Source organism: Delphinapterus leucas, chromosome 8, assembly GCF_059928025.1.
Source record: "Delphinapterus leucas isolate spDelLeu-1000000601 "Yukka" chromosome 8, BTC_Dleu_Yukka2, whole genome shotgun sequence".
Lineage (NCBI taxonomy): Eukaryota > Metazoa > Chordata > Mammalia > Artiodactyla > Monodontidae > Delphinapterus > Delphinapterus leucas.
Genome location: NC_143136.1, coordinates 92,246,069 through 92,267,387, shown reverse-complemented (window position 1 = coordinate 92,267,387; position 21,319 = coordinate 92,246,069). Strand labels below are relative to the sequence as shown.

At 40.1% G+C, this 21,319-nt stretch overlaps 1 protein-coding gene across 1 annotated transcript in view; it reads left to right on the top strand.

Moving 5' to 3' along the window:
- Nucleotides 1–21,319, top strand: part of THSD7B (thrombospondin type 1 domain containing 7B) — a 758,467-nt gene that overhangs the window by 380,030 nt on the left and 357,118 nt on the right. Inside the window, exon 10 of the mRNA XM_022569631.3 lies at nucleotides 17,546–17,675. Coding sequence (XP_022425339.2) covers nucleotides 17,546–17,675 — 130 coding nt within the window. The remainder of the gene's footprint in view (nucleotides 1–17,545; nucleotides 17,676–21,319) is intronic.

The window sequence follows — 21,319 nt, the reverse complement described above, 5'->3', positions numbered from 1 at the left end:
ATCTGGATCCATGCCTAATAATGATGGCAACATCTTGAGCTTGTATCTTAGATGACATCTGTGCCCCCCAAAAGCCTGCCTGGATACAGTGCAATATGGCGTTGCAGTGTAGTTTAGTCTTAATGCTGACGGAGTGGAACACATTAGGTAGCCCTGTGGCAGGCAGCCTCTAGACATTTCATCTGCTAAAACGAAAAGGGGTCAGGTTGAGGGGAAAATAAATCCCCGTCATTCCCTCACACACTGGCAAAAAGAAAAGACAAGTGCAACACGTCATTATAGTGTTGTTACCCCTCCTCCTTTATAGCGCACATTTCCAATTACACACCTTATGACATACTTAGCTAGAGGGCAGTTTGCATTTTTTAAATGTGCTGAGAGCAGTAATGATTTAGCTGGTGCTCATTTGTTTTCTGTTGCTTGGTTAAGCATGCTGCATTATCTTTCCTATTTTACATATTGGACGAATATGAGATGCTAGCTCTCCAAGAGCTAAATCAACGGTTCTCTGCCCTGGAGATTTTTTTAAATAGATGGTTGCTTGGGCTCCACCCATGAGATATTCTGATTTAAATGGTTTGGATTGAGGGGTGTTAGGAGTCTATAAAAGCACCCTTTCAGATTCTAATATGCAGCCAGGGTTAAGGACCACATGGACTAAACTGACAGCTAGATTAACTATGTAAGAGTTAGTTTCGATATTTAGAGAGAGGAAGGGCCGGTCACTATTTGTAAGGTTAGCTCTCCAAATTGGAGATGTTTTAAGTGCCTTGGTGGTTGAGGATAGGAAGTAGAGGACACTGGAGATAGTCCCTAGAAATTAGAACTATTGCCTATAGGCTTCCGTGAGTGCCTGCCTTAGAAGGAAAATGTCTACTTGCCTTGACTGTCATCCTGATGGTTTATGCAGATACAAACATGAGTTGCTTCTTTTGAAATCTGTGTTAAAGGCTTGCATTAAGCTTAGTGGCCATATATATCTGTGGCTTAGTGGCCACATATATATCTGTATGTGTGTGTGTATATATATAAAATTTACAAAATGCTTTAAATCTCATTCAATTAGGCATTCCTAGCAACTATCCTGTGGGTTGGCTCAACAGTATTACCCACATAGGACAAGCAAGAAAATTGAAGCTCTAAAAGTTAAGTGCAGTGCCCAAGGTCATACAGCAATTTGGTAATGAGCTGGGCTTAGAAATCAGAGCCTTGGAGGACTTGTCTATTTCCAGAGCCATTGAATTTGGCCTCTGTTGCAAAGTGAATGATGATTATGAAAATTTAAGAATACAGAATACATTTTCTCAGGCAACATTTCAAAACGAAAGACGTATTTGAGTATCCTGGAACCTTTTTTTTTTTTAACATTCCTGGGAAGTTTAGCAGAAAAGCTTTGCGATTTTGTTTAATTTCATCCATATATAGACAGGCTCAGTGTTCATTTTGAAGTACTTGGAGGTCTCAGCTGGGAGGGAATTCTGGGGGAGGAGGCTGCTCTTGATGTATTTGCTCTATATATAGAAGACCAAGATGGATAGGAAGGACGTAGATGAAAACTTCCTATTCATAGTTCTTCTAGGGCATTGCATTTTCACCACTTCAGCCCTCCATTCCTCCTTGAGCAAAGAGAGAACATACCAGATTAATGGTCTTTGGATAGTAAATACAACGTTTATACTATCATTTCTGAATGTTTATAAAACTATAGAGAACTTCTACATTATTATCCATCCATCATGCTTCACTTCTTCTTCACTGGGGAGATTTTTTTTTCCCACATCTCTATTGGAGTATAATTGCTTTATAATATTGTGTTAGTTTCTGCTGTACAATAAAGTGAATCAGCTATATGTATACCTATATCCCCATATCCCTTCCCTCTTGAGCCTCCCTCCCCCCCTCCCCCCCTCCCTATCCCATCCTTCTAGGTTGTCACAAAGCATCGAGTTGATCTCCCTGTGCTGTGCGGCCGCTTCCCACTAGCCATCGATTTTACATTTGGTAGTGTATATATGTCAATGCTACTCTCTCACTTCATCCAGCTCCCACTTACCCCCTGTGTCCGCAAGTTGGTTCTCTACATCTGTGTCTTTATTCCTGCCCTGCCACTAGGTTCATCAGTACCTCTTTTTTAGTTTCCATATATATGTGTTAGCATACGGTATTTGTTTTTCTCTTTCTGACTTACTTCACTCTATATGACAGACTCTAGGTCCACCCACCTCACTACAAATAACTCAATTTCATTCCTTTTTATGGCTGAGTAATATTCCATTGTATATATGTGCCACATCTTCTTTATCCATTCATCTGTAGATGGACACTTAGGTTGCTTCCATGTCCTGGCTATTGTAAATAATGCTGCAGTGATCATTGTGGTACATGACCTTTTGAATTATGGTTTTCTCTGGGTATATGCCCAGTAGTGGGATTGCTGGGTCATATGGTAGTTCTATTTTTAGTTTTTAAAGGAACCTCCATACTGTTCTCCATAGTGGCTGTATAAGTTTACATTCCCACCAACAGTGCAGGAGGCTTCCCCTGGGGAGATTTAATAATGCATGTATGTGTACTTCAGTATAACACACAGCACCGGCATGTGTCTCCTCCATATATAGCAGATACCTGATAAATATTTATCAGTGATGACAACACTGTATGTGGTAAGTGTTTCCTTCTGAGAACTCAGATGTCACAGTATTTCTCCAAATTTAAGTGGGAGACAGTTGGGTTGGTGAATCCTGGTTTGGTACTTTTTCTAAAAAGGAAATGAGCTCTGAATCTCAAAAATGGTTGTGAATAAGCTAGAAAGGGAAATTCTCTTGTGTATGATGAATCAGAAGATAGAATCTACTTTTTAGGGGATTTGAGGTTCAAGAAACTCGGGCTGCCTAACATCCTACTTTAATCTCTGTTTGTCTGTAGAATCGACTTGGAAACAGACTTCTTAATGACCATTTGGAATTTTTGCCAAGTGAAACTTGTTTTCTCCTCATATTCTTACACAGTTTGATTCAATGCCAGTTCTCTTTAGTTACATAGCATCTATGTGTGATGTTTCTATCATAACAACACGTATCGTAGCTCTAGTCAATGATTTTGAGGTAAGCCTTATACTCTACTTTCCCTTTAATTTTTAATTTAATGATTCATAAGCAAGTGTGTTTGGGGCACAAAACAGTTTTCTTGGGCTGCATGAACTGCTATCTCAAGCAAAATTCTGTGGCAAGAAGCAATAAGATCCAGTGATCAGACTGAATTGATAAGAACAGCAGTGCAGTCTGCTTTTTCCACACATTTGAAATGCAACCCTTTGGTGCAGTGAGAAGCAAAATGTGCTTGTTCCTTGCATTCATATGGGAGTGATGGTCTTTTTCTGAGTGATCATGTAATTTTTTACACAAAATGATGCCTTTCTGAAAGTGAGTAGATGAGCTATTAATATTTAAGTCAGGATAACAGGCATTAACCAGGACTACCCTGAGCAACCAGGATGTTTGATCACCCTACCCATCCCTCTCCAGTGTTATCAGAAGGTGGCTGGTGCTAACTGCCTTGCAGCTGGAGTTTAATTTACCAGAAACGTGGAAGGATTTCAAGCCACTCCTGGTCTACCTTTGGATGCTCAGAACATGAATGCGACCCAGAACTGAATAGAAGACCATTTTTTCACATCTTTCTTTTAATTAGAAAGAGCCTCAACTATTGAAGCTTTTCTCCTACTATTTTTCAAAACCTTTCTTCTCACCTTCTCTCATGAACTTTTACTATGTTGGAAAAGACTCCCTGTACCACACAGCATGGACATGCTTTACATGCAGTATCTCATTTAATCCTCACAGAAATCATATGAAATAAAAACTTATCTTTGGCCTGTTTTATAGCCAAGGAAGCTGAGGCTTAGCGTGTTTAAAGGAATTGTCTGAAATCTAATAGGGACTGGAGTTGTAACTCCACCCCAGGAAGCATTTAATGTGTGGTTGTTTACATGATATGGATCTTAAAATATCACTGGTGCCATCCTTTTGCTTCCAGATCGATTGATTAGAGAGGAATGATCAATAGAATTTTGGTTTTGTTTGTTTAATGGTGAACAGGACGTGTAAGTGGGGAGGAGAAAAGGGTGTCAGGTGGGAATCAAGAGTTACAAGGCGATAAGCCTGGTGGGAATCAAGAGTTACAAGGCAATAAGCCTGGAAGGATATTGGTGCCTAGAAGCAGAGTGGGTTACTGAAATCCTATTAGTAATTAGAACAATTGTAATTAGACCTATTAGTAATTGAGACAATTGAGAAACAAGGGAGAGCCAGAGAGGTCATTTTTTATAAACGTACCAGCAGAATTCTGCAGATTGGCGTTGGAATGACTTCTGTGAATTGCTGTTACCTATCCATCCTGTATCTACTGTGCACATCCTCTTGCCTTTAGGAGAATCTCCAACTCCTGTCAGACACTGCATATACTCACTGTGCTCTTCCAGGCTCTCCTTGCTTCCTACTCTCACATTTCAAATCAGCTGGAAATCTAGAGGTCCAGTTCTTTACTTCAAATCATTGACTGAATAACCCTGGTATCAGGGCTCAACACCCATGACTCTTCAATTCAGTGTAATGTGTTCCAGCTTACCTGGCTGTGAATACCCAGAGGTACTCTTTATGCACCGTTTCCTCCACCTTGGCTACCATCTTTCTGGGAAAGACTTCACAGAGAATCTATAAATATCCCTCAATGTTTGTAGCCCACTTATATATTTCCTTTATGAAATATGGCTCTTGATCTTTAAGTTGCCATCTTTTCTAAATGTTAACTTCGTTTGACTATAATTAATAACTTCAGTTTAATTATACCTGATGACTTATTAATGATAAATATGCATAAATTAAAATTGAATGTAGACTAGTGGTTTATTAGACGTAATCATGGTTGAGCGGCTGTTTGTTTGCGAACAGGCACTTCAATTTATTGTTACTTTTCATAATGAGGTTGAAAGCATCACTCACAAAGCCCTACAAACATTGCTTTTATTGATACTTGAAGCCTTCTGCCAACAAGGTACTGTTGAAGAATCGATTAGAAAAGAAAAGGTATCCCTTGGGAATAACAAAGAACCTGCAGTGTGAACTACGACTTGGAATGCCCTTTTATTTCTCTTCATCTTACTATAAAGTCTCTTTTATTAAAAAATCATGGGTTTTGATGTCTATTTAGCTGAGATTTTAATCCTAGGTAGGTGATTTTTTGGAAATTATTTACCTCTTCTACCCTCTATTTTCATATCTGCAAAATGGGTATCATGACAATAATAATGATAATAATAAAAACAACAATAGTAATAATACCAACCTCATAAAGTGTTGTAATAATAAAATGAGAGAGTATATGCAAAATGCCTAGAAGTGGATCTGATATAGATTAAGGTGATAATTCCAGGAAATTTCTAATACTTTTTAGATACATATGTAATACAAATGTTTTCCACCTGCAAAGCCACAGTCTTTGCCTCTCTCTGTTACTTCCCAGAAATCATTTTCTTCTTGTGTATTCAAAGGAAAAGGAGGCATTGACATCACTTCCTGAGAGCTTTTACTTGGCCTTTTGCTCATCCTCTCTTGTCTGCTTCAAACCATGATGTTGGGTGCTATCAGGGGCATCCACTTCCTTTCTTGCTAATTCTCAGATTTCTGGAATGATTGTCCTACTTTGATACAAAACTGCTGCCCTCGTGCTGGCTTCAAAATACAGGTGTGTGAAGGGACTTCCCTGGCGGTCCTAGTGGACTTCCCTAGTGGTTAAGATTCCACACTTCCAATTCAGGGGGCATGGGTTCGATCCCTGATTGGGGAACTATGATGCCACATGCCATGCAGTGCAGCCAAAAAATTAAAACAACAATACAATGTGAGAAGACTATACTGGCTACTTCATCCCAAGTGTAGAGGCTGCGTGACCTTGAGTTTCCTATTACATCTGCTAAACCATGTCTGTTCTGCGTAACCAACTCTGCTATAGGTTTGGTCATAATTTGAGGCACTTTACATCATAGGGAGGGGAAAAATCCCTTTAAAACTGAATGCTGGGAGATTTGAGAAGATGGCGGAAGAGTAAGACGCGGAGATCACATTCCTCCCCACAGATACATCAGAAATACATCTACACGTGGAACAACTCCTACAGAACACCCACTGAACGCTGGCAGAAGACCTCAGACCTCCCAAAAGGCAAGAAACCCCCCACGTAACTGGGTAGGGCAAAAGAAAAAAGAATAAACAGAGACAAATGAATAGGGACGGGACCTGCACCTCTGGGAGGGCACTGTGAAGGAGGAAAGGTGTCCACACACCTATAAGCCCCTTCACGGCCGGAGACTGCGGGTGGCGGAGCGGGGAGCTTCAGAGCCACGGAGGAGAGAGCAGCAACAGGGGTGCGGAGGGCAGAGCGGAGAGATTCCCGCACAGAGGATCAGGGCCGACCGGCACTCACCAGGCCGAGAGGCTTGTCTGCTCACCCGCCGGGGCGGGCGGGGCTGCGAGCTGAGGCCCTGGTTTCAGTTTCCGTCGGAGCGCCGGGGAGAGGACTGGGGTTGGCGGCTTGAACACAGCCTGCAGGGGTTTAGTGCGCCACGGCTAGCCGGGAGGGAATCCGGGAAAAGTGTGGTCCTGCCGAAGAGGCAAGAGATATTTTCTTGCCTCTTCGTTGCCTGGTGCGTGAGGAGAGGGGATAAAGAGCGCTGCTTAAAGGAGCTCCAGAGACGGGCGCGAGCCACGGCCATCAGCGCGGACCCCAGAGACGGGCATGAGACGCTAAGGCTGCTGCTGCCGCCACCAAGAATCCTATGTGCGAGCACAGGTCACTATCCACACCCCCCTTCCGGGGAGCCTGTGCAGCCCGCCACTGCCAGGGTCCGGGGATCCTGGGTCAACTTCTCCGGGAGAACACACGGCGCGCCTGCGGCTGGTGCAACGTCATGCCGGCCTCTGCCGCTGCAGGCCCGCCCCGCACTCCATGCTCCTCCCTCCCCCCACCACTCCATGCCCCCCCCTCCCCGCCGGCCTGAGTGAGCCAGAGTCCCCGAATCAGCGGCTCCTTTAACCCTATCCTGACTGAGCAAAGAACAGACGCCCTCAGGGCGTCTACACGCAGAGGCGGGGCCAAATCCAAAGCTGAGCCCCAGGAGCTGTGAGAACAAAGAGAAAGGAAAATCTCTCCCAGCAGCCGCAGAAGCAGCGGATTAAAGCTCCACAATCAACTTGATGAACCTGCATCTGTGGAATACCTGAATAGACAACGAATCATCCCAAATTGAGGAGGTGGACTTTGGGAGCAAAGATATATTATTTTTTCCCCTTTTTCTCTTTTTGTGAGTGTGGATGTGTATGCTTCTGTGTGAGATTTTGTCTGTATAGCTTTGCTTCCACCATTTGTCCTAGGGGTTAGTCTGTCCATTTTTTTTGTTTGTTTTTTTACTTTTTAAAAAATTTTTCTTAATAATTATTTTTTATTTTAATAACTTTATTTTATTTTATTTTATCCTCTTTCTTTCTTTCTATTTTTCTCCCTTTTATTATGAGCCGTGTGGATGAAAGGCTCCTGGTGCTCCAGCCAGGAGTCACTGCTGTGCCTCTGAGGTGGGAGAGCCAAGTTCAGGAGACTGGTCCACAAGAGACCTCCCAGCTCCACATAATATCAAACGGCAAACATCTCCATCTCAACACCAAGACCCAGCTTCACTCAACGACCAGCAAGCTAAAATGCTGGACATCCTATGCCAAACAACTAGCAAGACAGGAACACAACTCCACTCTTAGCAAAGAGGCTGCCTAATTTCATACTAAGGCCACAGACACCCCAAAACACACCACCAGACGTGGACCTGCCCACCAGAAAGACAAGATCCAGCCTCATCCACCAGAACACAGGCACTAGTCCCCTCCACCAGGAAGCCTACACAACCCACTGAACCAACCTTAGCCACTGGGGACAGACACCAAACACAACGGGAACTACGAACCTGTAGCCTTCAAAAAGGAGACCCCAAACACAGTAAGATAAGCAAATGAAAAGACAGAAAAACACACAGCAGATGAAGGAGCAAGATAAAAACCCACCAGACCTAACAAATGAAGAGGAAATAGGCAGTCTACCTGAAAAATAATTCAGAATAATGATAGTAAAGATGATCCAAAATCTTGGAAATAGTATAGAGAAAATGCAAGAAACATTTGAAAAGGACCTAGAAGAACTAAAGAGGAAACAAGCAATGATGAACAATACAATAAATGAAATTAAAAATACTCGAGAAGGGGTCAATAGCAGAATAAGTGAGGCAGAAGAACGGATAAGTGACCTGGAAGATGAAATAGTAGAAATAACTACTGCAGAGCAGAATAAAGAAAAAAGAATGAAAAGAACTGAGGACAGTCTCAGAGACCTCTGGGACAAGATTAAACACACCAACATTCGAATTATAGGGGTTCCAGAAGAAGAAGAGAAAAAGAAAGGGACTGAGAAAATATTTGAAGAGATTATAGTTGAAAACTTCTCTAATATGGGAAAGGAAATAGTTAATCAAGTCCAGGAAGCACAGAGAGTCCCATACAGCATAAATCCAAGGAGAAACATGCCAAGACACATAATAATCAAAGTATCAAAAATTAAATACAAAGAAAACATATTAAAAGCAGCAAGGGAAAAATAACACACAAGTGAATCCCCATAAGGTTAACAGCTGACCTTTCAGGAGAAACTCTTCAAGCCAGAAGGGAGTGGCAGGACGTATTTAAAATGATGAAGGAGAAAAACCTACAACCAAGATTACTCTACCCAGCAAGGATCTCATTCAGATTGGATGGAGAAATTAAAACCTTTACAGACAAGCAAAAGCTGAGAGAGTTGAGCACCACCAAACCAGCTTTACAACAAATGCTAAAGGAACTTCTCTAGGCAAGAAACACAAGAGAAGGAAAGGACCTACAATAACGAACCCAAAACAATTAAGAAAATAGGAACAGGAACATACATATTGATAATTAACTTAAATGTAAATGGATTAAATGCTCCCACCAAAAGACACAGACTGGCTGAATGGATACAAAAACAAGACCCATATATATGCTGTCTACAGGAGACCCACTTCAGACCTAGAGACACATACAGACTGAAAGTGAGAGGATGGAAAAAGATATTCCATGCAAATGGAAATCAAAAGAAAGCTGGAGTAGCAATTCTCATATCAGACAAAATAGACTTTAAAATAAAGACTATTAGAAGAGACAGAGAAGGACACTACATAATGATCAAGGGATCGATCCAAGAAGAAGATATAACAATTGTAAATATTTACACACCCAACATAGGAGCACCTCAATACATAAGGCAAATACTAACAGCCATAAAAGGAGAAATCGACAGTAACACAATCATAGTAGGGGACTTTAACACCCCACTTTCACCAATGGACAGATCATCCAAAATGAAAATTAATAAGGGGAAACAAGCTTTAAATGATACATTAAACAAGATGGACTTAATTGATATTTTCAGGACAGTCCATCCAAAAACAACAGAATACACATTTTTCTCAAGTGCTCATGGAACATTCTCCAGGATAGATCATATCTTGGGTCACAAATGAAACCTTGGTAAATTTAAGAAAATTGAAACCGTATCAAGTATCTTTTCCGACCACAATGCTATGAGACTAGATATCAATTACAGGAAGAGATCTGTAAAAAATAAGAACACACGGAGGCTAAACAATACACTACTTAATAACCAAGAGATCACTGAAGAAATCAAAGAGGGATCAAAAAATACCTAGAAACATATGAGAATGGCGACACGATGACCCAAAACATATGGGATACAGCAAAAGCAGTTCTAAGAGGGAAGTTTATAGCAATACAATCCCACCATAAGAAACAGGAAACATCTCAAATGACCTAACCTTGCTCCTACAGTAATCAGAGAAAGAAGAACAAAAAAACCCCAAAGTTAACAGAAGGAAAGAAACCATAAAGATCAGATCAGAAATAAATGAAAAAGAAATGATGGAAACTATAGCTAAGATCAATAAAACTAAAAGCTGGTTCTTTGAGAAGATAAACAAAATTGATAAACCATTAGCCAGACTCATGAAGAAAAAAAGGGAGAAGACTCACATCAATAGAATTGAAATGAAAAAGGAGAAGTAACAACTCACACTGCAGAAATACAAAAGATCATAAGAGATTACTACAAGCAACTCTATGCCAATAAAATGGACAACTTGGAAGAAATGGACAAATTGTTAGAAATGCACAACCTGCTGAGACTGAACCAGGAAGAAATAGAAAATATGAACAGACCAATTAAGCACTGAAATTGAAACGGTGATTAAAAATGTTCCAACCAACAAAAGCCCAGGACCAGATGGCTTCACAGGCGAATTCTATCAAACATTTAGGGAAGAGCTAACACCTATCCTTCTCAAACTCTTCCAAAATATAGCAGAGGGAGGAACACTCCCAAACTCATTCTATGAGGCCACCTTCACCCTGATACCAAAACCAGACAAAGATGTCACAAAGAAAGAAAACTACAGGCCAATATCACTGATGAACATAGATGCAAAAATCCTCAACAAAATACTAGCAAACAGAATCCAACAGCACATAAAAAGGATCACACACCATGATCAAGTGGGGTTTGTTCCAGGAATGCAAAGATTCTTCAATATACGCAAATCAATCAACGTGATACACCATATTAACAAGCTGAAGGAGAAAAACCATATGATCATCTCAATAGATGCAGAGAAAGCTTGCAATAAAATTCAACACCCATTCATGATAAAAACTCTGCAGAAAGTAGGCATAGAGGGAACTTTCCTCAACATAATAAAGGCCATATGTGACAAACGCGCAGCCAACATCATCTGCAATGGTGAAAAACTGAAAGCATTTCCACTAAGATCAGGAACAAGACAAGGTTGCCCACTCTCACCACTCTTAATTCAACATAGTTTTGGAATTTTTTGCCACAGCAATCAGAGAAGAAAAGGAAATGAAAGGAATCCAAATTGGAAAAGAAGAAGTGAAGCTGTCACTGTTTGCAGATGACATGATACTATACATAGAGAATCCTAAAGATGCTACTAGAAAACTACTAGAGCTAATCAATGAATTTGGTAAAGTAGCAGAATAGAAAACCAATGCACAGAAAATTCTGGCATTCCTATACACTAATGATGAAAAATCTGAAAGTGAAATTAAGAAAACAGTCCCATTTACCATTGCAACAAAAAGAATATAATATCTAGGAATAAACCGACCTAAGGAGACAAAAGACCTGTATGCAGAAAATTATAAGACACTGAGGAAAGAAATTAAAGATGATACAAATAGATGGAGAGTTATACCATGTTCTTGGATTGAAAAAATCAATATTGTGAAAATGAGTCTACTACCCAAAGCAATCTACAGATTCAATGCAACCCCTATCGAACTACCAATGGCATTTTTCACTGAACTAGAACAAAAAATTTCACAATTTGTATGGAAACACAAAAGACCCCGAATAGCCAAATCAATCTTGAGAACGAAAAATGGAGCTGGAGGAATGAGGCTTCCTGACTTCAGACTATACTACAAAGCTACAGTAATCAAGACAGCATGGTACTGGCACAAAAACAGAAAGATAGATCAATGGAACAGGATAAAAAGCCCAGAGATCAACCCACGCACATATGGTCACCTTATCTTTGATAAAGGAGGAAAGAATATACAGTGGAGAAAAGACAGCCTCTTCAATAAGTGGTGCTGGGAAAACTGGACAGGTACATGTAAAAGTATGAAATTGGAACACTCCCTAACACCATACAAAAAAATAAACTCAAAATGGATTAAAGACCTAAATGTAAGGCCAGACATTATCAAACTCTTAGAGGAAAACATAGGCAGAACACTCTATGACATAAATCACAGCAAGATCCTTTTTGACCCACCTCCTAGAGAAATGGAAATAAAAACAAAAATAAACAAATGGAACCTAATGAAACTCCAAAGCTTTTGCACAGCAAAGGAAACCATAAACAAGAGCAAAAGACAACCCTCAGCATGGGAGAAAATATTTGCAAATGAAGCAACTGACAAAGGATTAATCTCCAAAATTTACAAGCAGCTCATGCAGCTCAATAACCAAAAAACAAACAACCCAATCCAAAAATGGGCAGAAGACCTAAATAGACATTTCTCCAAAGAAGATATACATATTGCCAAGAAAGACATGAAAGAATGCTCAACATCATTAATCATTAGAGAAATGCAAATCAAAACTACAATGTGATATCATCTCACACCAGTCAGAATGGCCATCATCAAAAAATCTAGAAACAGGGGCTTCCCTGGTGGCGCAGTGGTTGAGAGCCTGCCTGCTGATGCAGGGGACACAGGTTCGTGCCCTGGTCCAGGAAGAACCCATATGCCACGGAACGGCTAGGCCCGTGAGCCATGGCCGCTGAGCCTGTGCCTCTGGAGCCTGTGCTCCGCAACAGGAGAGGCCACAACAGTGAGAGGCCCACGTTCCGCAAAAAAAAAAAGAAATTCTAGAAACAATAAATGCTGGAGAGGGTGTGGAGAAATGGGAACCCTCTTGCACTGTTGGTGGGAATGTTAATTGATACAGCCACTATGGAGAACAGTATGGAGGTTCCTTAAGAAACTACACATAGAACTGCCATGCGACCCAGCAATCCCACTACTGGGCGTATACACTGAGAAAACCATAATTCAAAAAGAGTCATGTACTACAATGTTCATTGCAGCTCTGTTTACAATAGCCAGGACATGGAAGCATCCTAAGTGTTCATCGACAGATGAATGGATAAAGAATATGTGACACATATATACAATGGAATATTAGCCATAAAAAGAAATGAAATTGAGTTATTTGTAGTGATGTGGATGGACCTAGAGTCTGTCATACAGAGTGAAATTAGTCAGAAAGAGAAAAACAGATACCGTATGCTAACACATATATATGGAATCTAAGAAAAAAATAATGGTAATGAAGAACCTAGGGGTAAGATGGGAATAAAGACACTAACCTACTAGAGAATGGACTTGAGGATATGGGGAGGGGGAACGGTAAGCTGTGACAAAGTGAGAGAGTGGCATGGCCATATATACACTACCAAACGTAAAATAGATAGCTAGTGGGAAGACGCATAGCACAGGGAGATCAGCTCGGTGCTTTGTGACCACCTAGAGGGGTGGGAGAGGGAGAGTGGGAGAGAGGGAGACGCAAGAGGGAAGAGTTATGGGAACATATGTATATGTATAACTGATTCAGTTTGTTATAAAGCAGAAAGTAACATAGCATTGTAAAGCAATTATACTGCAATAAAGATGTTAAAAACAAACAAACAAACAAAAAAGTGAATGCTGAATGTGACCATTCCAATGTTTAAGGCAAAAGAAACACACATGTTCACTTAGAAACTCTTAACAGGTGTCTCCCAGATCCTGGTGGCGTTTCCCTTCATCAGGATCCTCCCTTGGTTCTCTCTCTCTTCAAAGACATATAAATATTTCTTCATTTCTGTACAGTGCCAATCAGTTTTCTATTTAAAAAACCTGAGCTCAATTCTAAAAGTTTGTTTTGCCCATAGAACACACCCTTCTCAGCCTTCACCTGAACATCTACAGGGCATGATAATCAATGCAGCTATTTTTCCCAAACTGCGAATTATTTGATCTGGGATTACACCATAAAGTAGAATACCTCTGTGTGTGAGTGTTCACTGTGTGTGGTGTGTGTGTGCATACGCTTGTGCATGCCCTATGAAGGGAGAGGCATTGATCCATGCTCTCTCTCAATGTGGCGTAAAGTTAACCCTTTAGTTTTTCCTATTGTCTTCAATCTTTATTTCCGGTCTCCTGAGATAACACTTGGACAAAACACACACATACACACATATTCATGTGTACATCCTAAGGGTAAACAATAATTATCAGAGTAAGTACAGTGTAATTGGAATGAATTGACAGTGGTGGAAGAGACTTTTTCTTTTTCCTAAAGGCACAATTATTTATCTGTATTGTCCCCACCCAAATGGAGATAGATTGTATTAATATATTATTATACAGAACTGTTTTAATTACACTTTTTTTTCTTCTTAAGCTTCTTTTTCCATACTCCTCACTGAGCTTTAACTACATTATAAAGGGGCCACTTATACCATTCCTCTCTGTCAAGTAGTAGCAACTTTCCTTTGATTTTATAAGCATGTCCTGGCAGGAAATAGATGGCCCACTCATATCGGGTAACTGGGGAAAATTCAGTGAAGGAACTGTTTACAAAGGGGTGGACAGGGTTAATGTAAACTGACAGTACCTGGCTAGGGAAAGTTGGGAGCCTGAAAGTTGATATGGGTAGGAGCAGTTAGAAGAACTCAGAGAAAGTAGCTGCAGGAGAGCACCACTCCATAGGAACTGTGGCTTTGTGAGTTGATTCAGAGGATGAAATCTGGAGGAATAAATACCCTGATCCCTCCCTCCCTCCCTCCCTCCCTCCCTCCCTCCCTCCCTCCCTCCCTCCTTCCCTCCCTCTCTCTCTCTCTCTCTCTCTCTCTCTCTCCTTTTCCCTCCTTTTATCAACATTTTTTTCCTTCCACTGTGTGCCTCAAATCACTTAGGGCCAAAGCCAACCAGAAACCAATGCACAAGGTGGCCACTAATACATACCTTCTATAGTCAGATCTCTCGGTACAAAGCAGGTTAAAGAAGAGCCAAAAAAATGGAGTAGATGGAAAAGACCCCATGCATCTCCTTAACTCAGTTCAGGATCATGAAATATACAAGTGTGTTGGTCTCCCCTTTTCATAATCTCTTAAAGTGGTAGAAATGAATTTAAAAAGCTCCAGGTCCTTGTCAAAAACAGAAGGAGAGGACCACCAGTGGGTGAGAGATCTAAACTCATTTATGAAAGGTTCAGTGGACAGAGTGAAGAGCGGAGAAACTGGCGATGCAGCACAGGAAGCCAGGACCTAACTTAGCAGGAAGTGGGTGGCAATAGACGAGGAAGCTCGTCTACCCAGTAAGACTCTTTAGAACCCTGGTGGCTGATCTGATGGAGGACGGGAATGAGGATGGGATGGAAAAAAATACAGGTTATTTAAAGCCTTTAAATAACCGGGAGAGGCATAAAAATGTGATACAATTATAAAAAATTGAAAGATGGTGCAGAGTAAATACTCATCAGTTATAGCAGAAAATCAATAGATGATGTCTAAAGTTAATAAAATGGGAAGCGATGACATGAACATATTATTTATAGATTTGGAGGTAACCACAGAAGAACTAAATACAGAAAGAGTTCAGAGTGTTCTGGGAGGAAGAGGACAGGGAAAGGGTTTTAGGTCAGTTGCTTCTCACTATACTTATATAGTAAGTCTTTTTGTGCTATAATTTTTTAGAAACCCTGTGAATATATAATATTAATGAAAGCTCCTTTTTTGTCCTTTTGTTTTGCTCCGCTTAGTGTACTGGCTTTCAAGAAATTTTCTTCTTTATATGGTTATGTCCATTATCTGTCTTTTGTTTTTTTTTTTTTTTTGATATAAGTCTCCTAGGTTCGTTTTTTTTTTTTATTAATTTATTTTTGTTTATTTTTGGCTGCATTGGGTCTTTGTTGCTGCGAGCGGGCTTTCTCTATCTTTGGCGAGCAGGGGCTACTCTTCGTTGCGGTGCGCAGGCTTCTCATTGCTGTGGCTTCTCTTGTTGTGGAGCACAGGCTCTGGGCACACGGGCTTCAGTAGTTGTGGCTCGTGGGTTTAGTTGCTGCTTGGCATGTGGGATCTCCCCAGACCAGGGATCGAACCTGTGTCCCCTAGGTGGATTCTTAACCACTGTGCCACCAGGGAAGTCCCCATTATCTGTCTTAAACCTAAAAATTTTTTCAGTTTTCTCCTATGCTTCCCCTTTTCTCCATTCTTTATAATCCTCTCTGTGCTTCTCCCCAAGCCCCTAGAAGCACTGGCCCACAAGCCCTATATACACACACACACCCATCTTTCTCCTGAATGCAATTATGTGTCTTTCTCTGTAAAGTCCATGCACCCTTATATCTTAGTGCCTATTCTCAAACTGTTCCCTTGACCTGAAATGGCTTCAGGCTTTAAAACTGTTTTTTCTTTTCTTAATTGAAATATGGTTGTGTTAATTTCTGCTATACAGCAACATGATTCAGTTGTACATATATATACATTCTTTTTTTTAATATGTTCTTTTCCATTATGGTTTATCACAGAATATTGAATATAGTTCCCTATGCTATACAGTAGGACCTTGTTTATCCATTCTATATATAAGAGCTTACATCTGCTAATCCCAAACTCCCAATCCTTCCCTCCCCCCAGTCCCCCCTTAGTAACCACAAGTCTGTTCTCTATATCTGTGAGTCTGTTTCTGTTTCATAAAAGTTAATTTGTGTCATATTTTATATTCCACATAAAGTGATATCATGCGGTATTTGTCTTTCTCTTTCTGAAAAAAAAATTTTTTTCTACTTAGCCCTCAAGTGCCAGAATAAAATCTGCCTTCTCCAAGGAGCTGCCTTAGATTTCCAGAGTTAAAAATGATTACGTTTTCTTCTATACTCTCCTGACAGTGTCCACTGTCTGAAGCTTTTTACTCTACAACGTCTCATAACTAGTTGCGTATCTATCTGCCCCCCTCTTCTTTCTGTTTAATTGTAAGTTCAAGAATTTGTATCTGCGTATCAAGTGCAATATCTTACACATGGTAATTGAAGTAGCTGCTAAACAGCATCATTGATTTTGGTAGTTGCTGTTGACTAGAAGGCATCTACAAATTATGAAATGAATGCCCTCCCATGTTAAAGTGAACATCAGCTGTCTTTTTATCGAGGCGCCTGTTACCACTTCTGCAGCTCAGCAGAATCACCAGCAAGACATATGTCTATGTTTCGTTCTGTCATAATTTTAGTGCCTCTTCTCTAAATTCCAGTTATACCCACATTATCTCAGGTTATGAGGAATAAGAAATCAAATAAACTAATACCTATAAATAAATATGCTACTAATGTATTAATTTTAATAAGAGTATTAGCAGAGTAAAAAGTAGCCTAAAGAAGGAAGTGTCCCCCCTGAGGGAGTGAATCGCTAATTAAAATATTAGCCCCCTGAGCTGTTGTTTTGAGAATAAAGAGCATTTCTGGAGTTTCTCGGATTATGCCATGGAACTTTTATGCCAAACATAATATAGATTCTGATTAATTTAAAATATATTAAGACAGTGGGAAACAATCTTCGCATATTAGAACATATAGATTTGAAATTACAATTATTAAGTGTGACGTGTCTTCCTCATAGAAGTAAGATTGTGTATTAATCCCTGGTCTTTGCTTGTTATTCTCATTTCCCAAGTAGTCTTTCCACAGGTTCTTATTTCTTCTCGTTTTTTTCCTTTTATCAATTGCTCCCTAACCCTGGACTGTTTCCTGCATCCACATAGAAGGGCACTATAATTTTATTTTTTCTTTACTTCAGGAAATGCCACAATAAAACAGTCTCGATACAGGATTATCATCCAAGAAGCAGCCAATGGAGGCCAAGAATGCCCAGATACCTTATTTGAAGAGCGAGAGTGTGAAGATGTGTCATTGTGCCCCATATATCGGTAATTAATTACCTTTTTAAATAATCATTAGACCTTAGAATAAGTCATGACCCGTTTCCTTTCATATAATATATGATTATTATATGAAATACTTGTAGTGAGAAATACAAAGCGGTAGTAGCATTGTTTATCTTCGGCTATCTCACTGTTTTTCCCCTCTTATCTGGAATAGATTTTGGAAGAGTAAAGAATATCAAAGTCTAATTAACAGGAAAAAAAAAAAAAGAAACAATCATGTTTTGATTGCAAGTGAGCTGCTGGAGCTCTGCCACCCAGGCAATCAATTTTCAGGATCAGGATCCAGAGAGATTCAGGAGGAGGTCCTTACTTGCAAACACACACACACTCACAACTTACCTCATTCTATTGTTCTCATCCTAGAGACTTTAATCAAGAACTAAGAACAAATGTGTACTTCTATAATAGTTGTGTATTTTAGTTTAAAAATGGTTCTGGTTCGCAATTTTTGTCATATACACATTTCAAGAAATGTTAGAAAAAAGTTTAACCTATGGAGAAATTTTTGTTTTTAGAAAAGAAAATGAGTACCTTTTAAACTCTATATGTGCCCCTTTGGCAAGTTGGTGATTACTATTTATAAAAACAATACCTGAGGTTTGTGTGTTTAGTCATAAACTTCCATTCTTTTAACATTGGATTGAAACAGTGCTTTAAAGGACTTCTGGATTAAATTCAGTCACTGTTGAGTTTTACTTATTTGTGAAAACAAGACCATGGTCTTAAAAATTGTGCTGTTATCAGCACACTTAAAAATGCCTTTAGTGGGCTTACCCTGGTGGCGCAGTCGTTGAGAGTCCGCCTGCCGATGCAGGGGACACGGGTTCGTGCCCCGGTCCGGGAGGATCCCACATGCCGCGGAGCAGCTGGGCCCGTGAGCCATGGCCGCTGAGCCTGCGCGTCCGGAGCCTGTGCTCTGCAACGGGAGAGGCCACAACAGTGAGAGGCCCACGTACCGCAGAAAAAACACAAAAAACAAAAAAAAAACACTGGAACAAGCCCAGACTACCAGTTTTTGCTCATCATCCACAGGGCCATTGTGGGAACACTGTCAATATCCCTCCTTTTGTGCCACGTATAAATATGGAGACTTCTGAGCTCAGCAAGAAAAGCTCTCAGGGAAGGTAGCCAATTGAAAAAATTAGCCAAATCAAATATTTTTAGACATTTTATGATCCCAGTGCTATTATAATCAGAGAAAATCCTGGAAACTGTTGGTGGGCTCTCCTTCCTATTCACTCTCTTTACTCTCGTGTTGCACTTCAATTTAGTCACTCATGTTTGAACTAGTTTCCATCAGTGACCTCCTGCCATTTTCCCCAGAAATCAGTTCCGCTGTACATGGATGGGATGATTGTATCATGTCTCCTGATGCGTCGTTTAACATGTGTCCAAGTTGCCAGCGTGAGTCTATGCCCTTTAGTCAAACATCCTTGAATTTTGAGCAATATGTTTCCAATTTAGATTTTGCTTTCCCCTCATTGGTTTGTTAGGGAGGCAAGTTAATGTAGACCTTTATCATTTTCTTCTGATTCTTCTTTTTCTAATTCCATTAAGGTGAGACATTCTCACGTTTACCAAATTAAAACAGAATCAAAATGCCTATAGAAATTTTTCTGTAAGTTTGAGCATTTCCCACCATGTTGTTATTAAGTGTCGGAGAGGGGAAATTTCCCCCTCTTCGTTTCTTGAGTTCTTGTGGCTGGCCTAATAATACAATTGACATGAGACAGATTAGCAGGAGAAAAATGAAACAAATTTTAATTCATATGCATGGAGGTCCCATAGAAATTGTACCTTAAAAGTGGCCGAAGCAGGCAACTTTTAGACTTTTTAGACAGAGCAACGATAAATCTGTGAAGAATTGACAGGACGAAGAAACGTAGGGTTTGGGTGCTCAATCTTGACATGAAAGAGTTTGGGCTTGGGGTAGTAAGTTTAAATAGTAACAGGTTTGTTTATATAGCCCGGAATTCCCTATCTCTGGTGATAAGGGTGTCCTTCCGCCTCCAGATGTAGGGAGGGCACCTTTCACAGGAGAGTTCTATTTCCTGCTTTCAGGGAGACAGAAGGGAGGGTCAGAGTGTCCTTCTTACATGAACCATTTTTAAAGTAACTTTAATTCAAAATAATCAATATGCAATTGAGGCACATTTTGGAGTGGCTGACAGTATAAGCAAAAGGGAAGACAGCATGGGCGATGTGCCCCTGTATAGAATTGGCAGTGGGGTGTCCCCAGAAGTCTGTGGCTGAGCACTGAGGGCTTTAGGACTGACAGCTGGCCTGCCCTGACGAGTGCGATCTCAGACATGTCACTTAACATCTCTGAGCCCAGGCTTATCCTTCTAAAACTAAGAGTCTAGCAAGAGAGTCCTGGACATGTCTTCCTTTTATTTAGCATGCTAAGCTAGATTGAATCCCTTGATCTTACTTTAGAAAGTCTTTTGTGAACTTGAGGGATCTGAGTGAATGACACGTCCTAGTTGAAAAGCTAAATTAAACCCCCTACCATTTGAGTTTCTGTGTTTTGGAACTATGCTTAATGCGTCTATGCATCTACAAAGTAAATTTCTACTACTTAAAAGTAATAGGTGATTTCTTTAACTGTGACAGGTTTTTCTATTTACCTGTTTCCTGATTTCTCCCTAGCTCTTCAGTTATTCTCATTATGGAGGCCACTTGAATGAGTTCAATGATATGTATTTTTTACTTTTATATTTTAATGTACTTTGCTTGATTCTGAAAGATGGTCTGTTATCTATCCCTTAACACCACCACTGCCTCACTTACCTCCAATTGTTCAAGACACCTGAGACTCACCTAGTCTAGATGGGGGAGAGGTGGTGGTGAGTGCGGAGATTAAAGCCGGGCTATGTTAAGTGATCTCCACACGCTATATGAATCTATGTTCACATGACTAAGAGAATCCTTTGAAGTGACTTTTCCTGAGCAAAGAAAGTCTGCTCCATGTTCTGATATACATTATTTTTTCTTTTGCTGAGACTTCTTTTTCATTGCGGTAAAATCACATAACATAAAACTTACCATCTGAAACTTTTTTTTTTTTGCTAAATTTACTTTTTTTTAAATTGAAGTATAGTTGATTTACAATGTTTTGCCAATCTATAATGGAAAAGAATATTTAAAAAAAGAATGTGTATATGTGTAAAACTGAGTCACTTTGCTGTACAGCAGAGATTGCCATCTTAAAGATTTTTAAGTGTACAGTGTAGTAGCGTTAATTACGTGCACGTTGATGTGCAATGGATCTCTGAATTGTTTCATCCTGCAAAACTGATCAGTAATATTTTTACTTCATGTTTCTGTTTCATTTTTTGAAGTAGCATCTGTTTTCAGAGGTATTGGCCCATGTGAAAAAGGGTAAAAATATACCCAGTGAAGGAGGAGAATCTGTGGTTACATTTAGAGTTTGGGTTTTTTGGACTATTCTGAAGACACAGGTTTAAGGGCTTATATCATAGTCTGTCTTGTGGATCATAAAAGTAGAGTTTTGTTCACCTTAAAAGAAAGCCAGAAGGATTCCTTAGATACTGTTTCCTCTGTGGAGAAGAAATATTGTTAATTCCTCAGAGACAGATCCATTCCTCTTCCCTGAGAGGAACGAT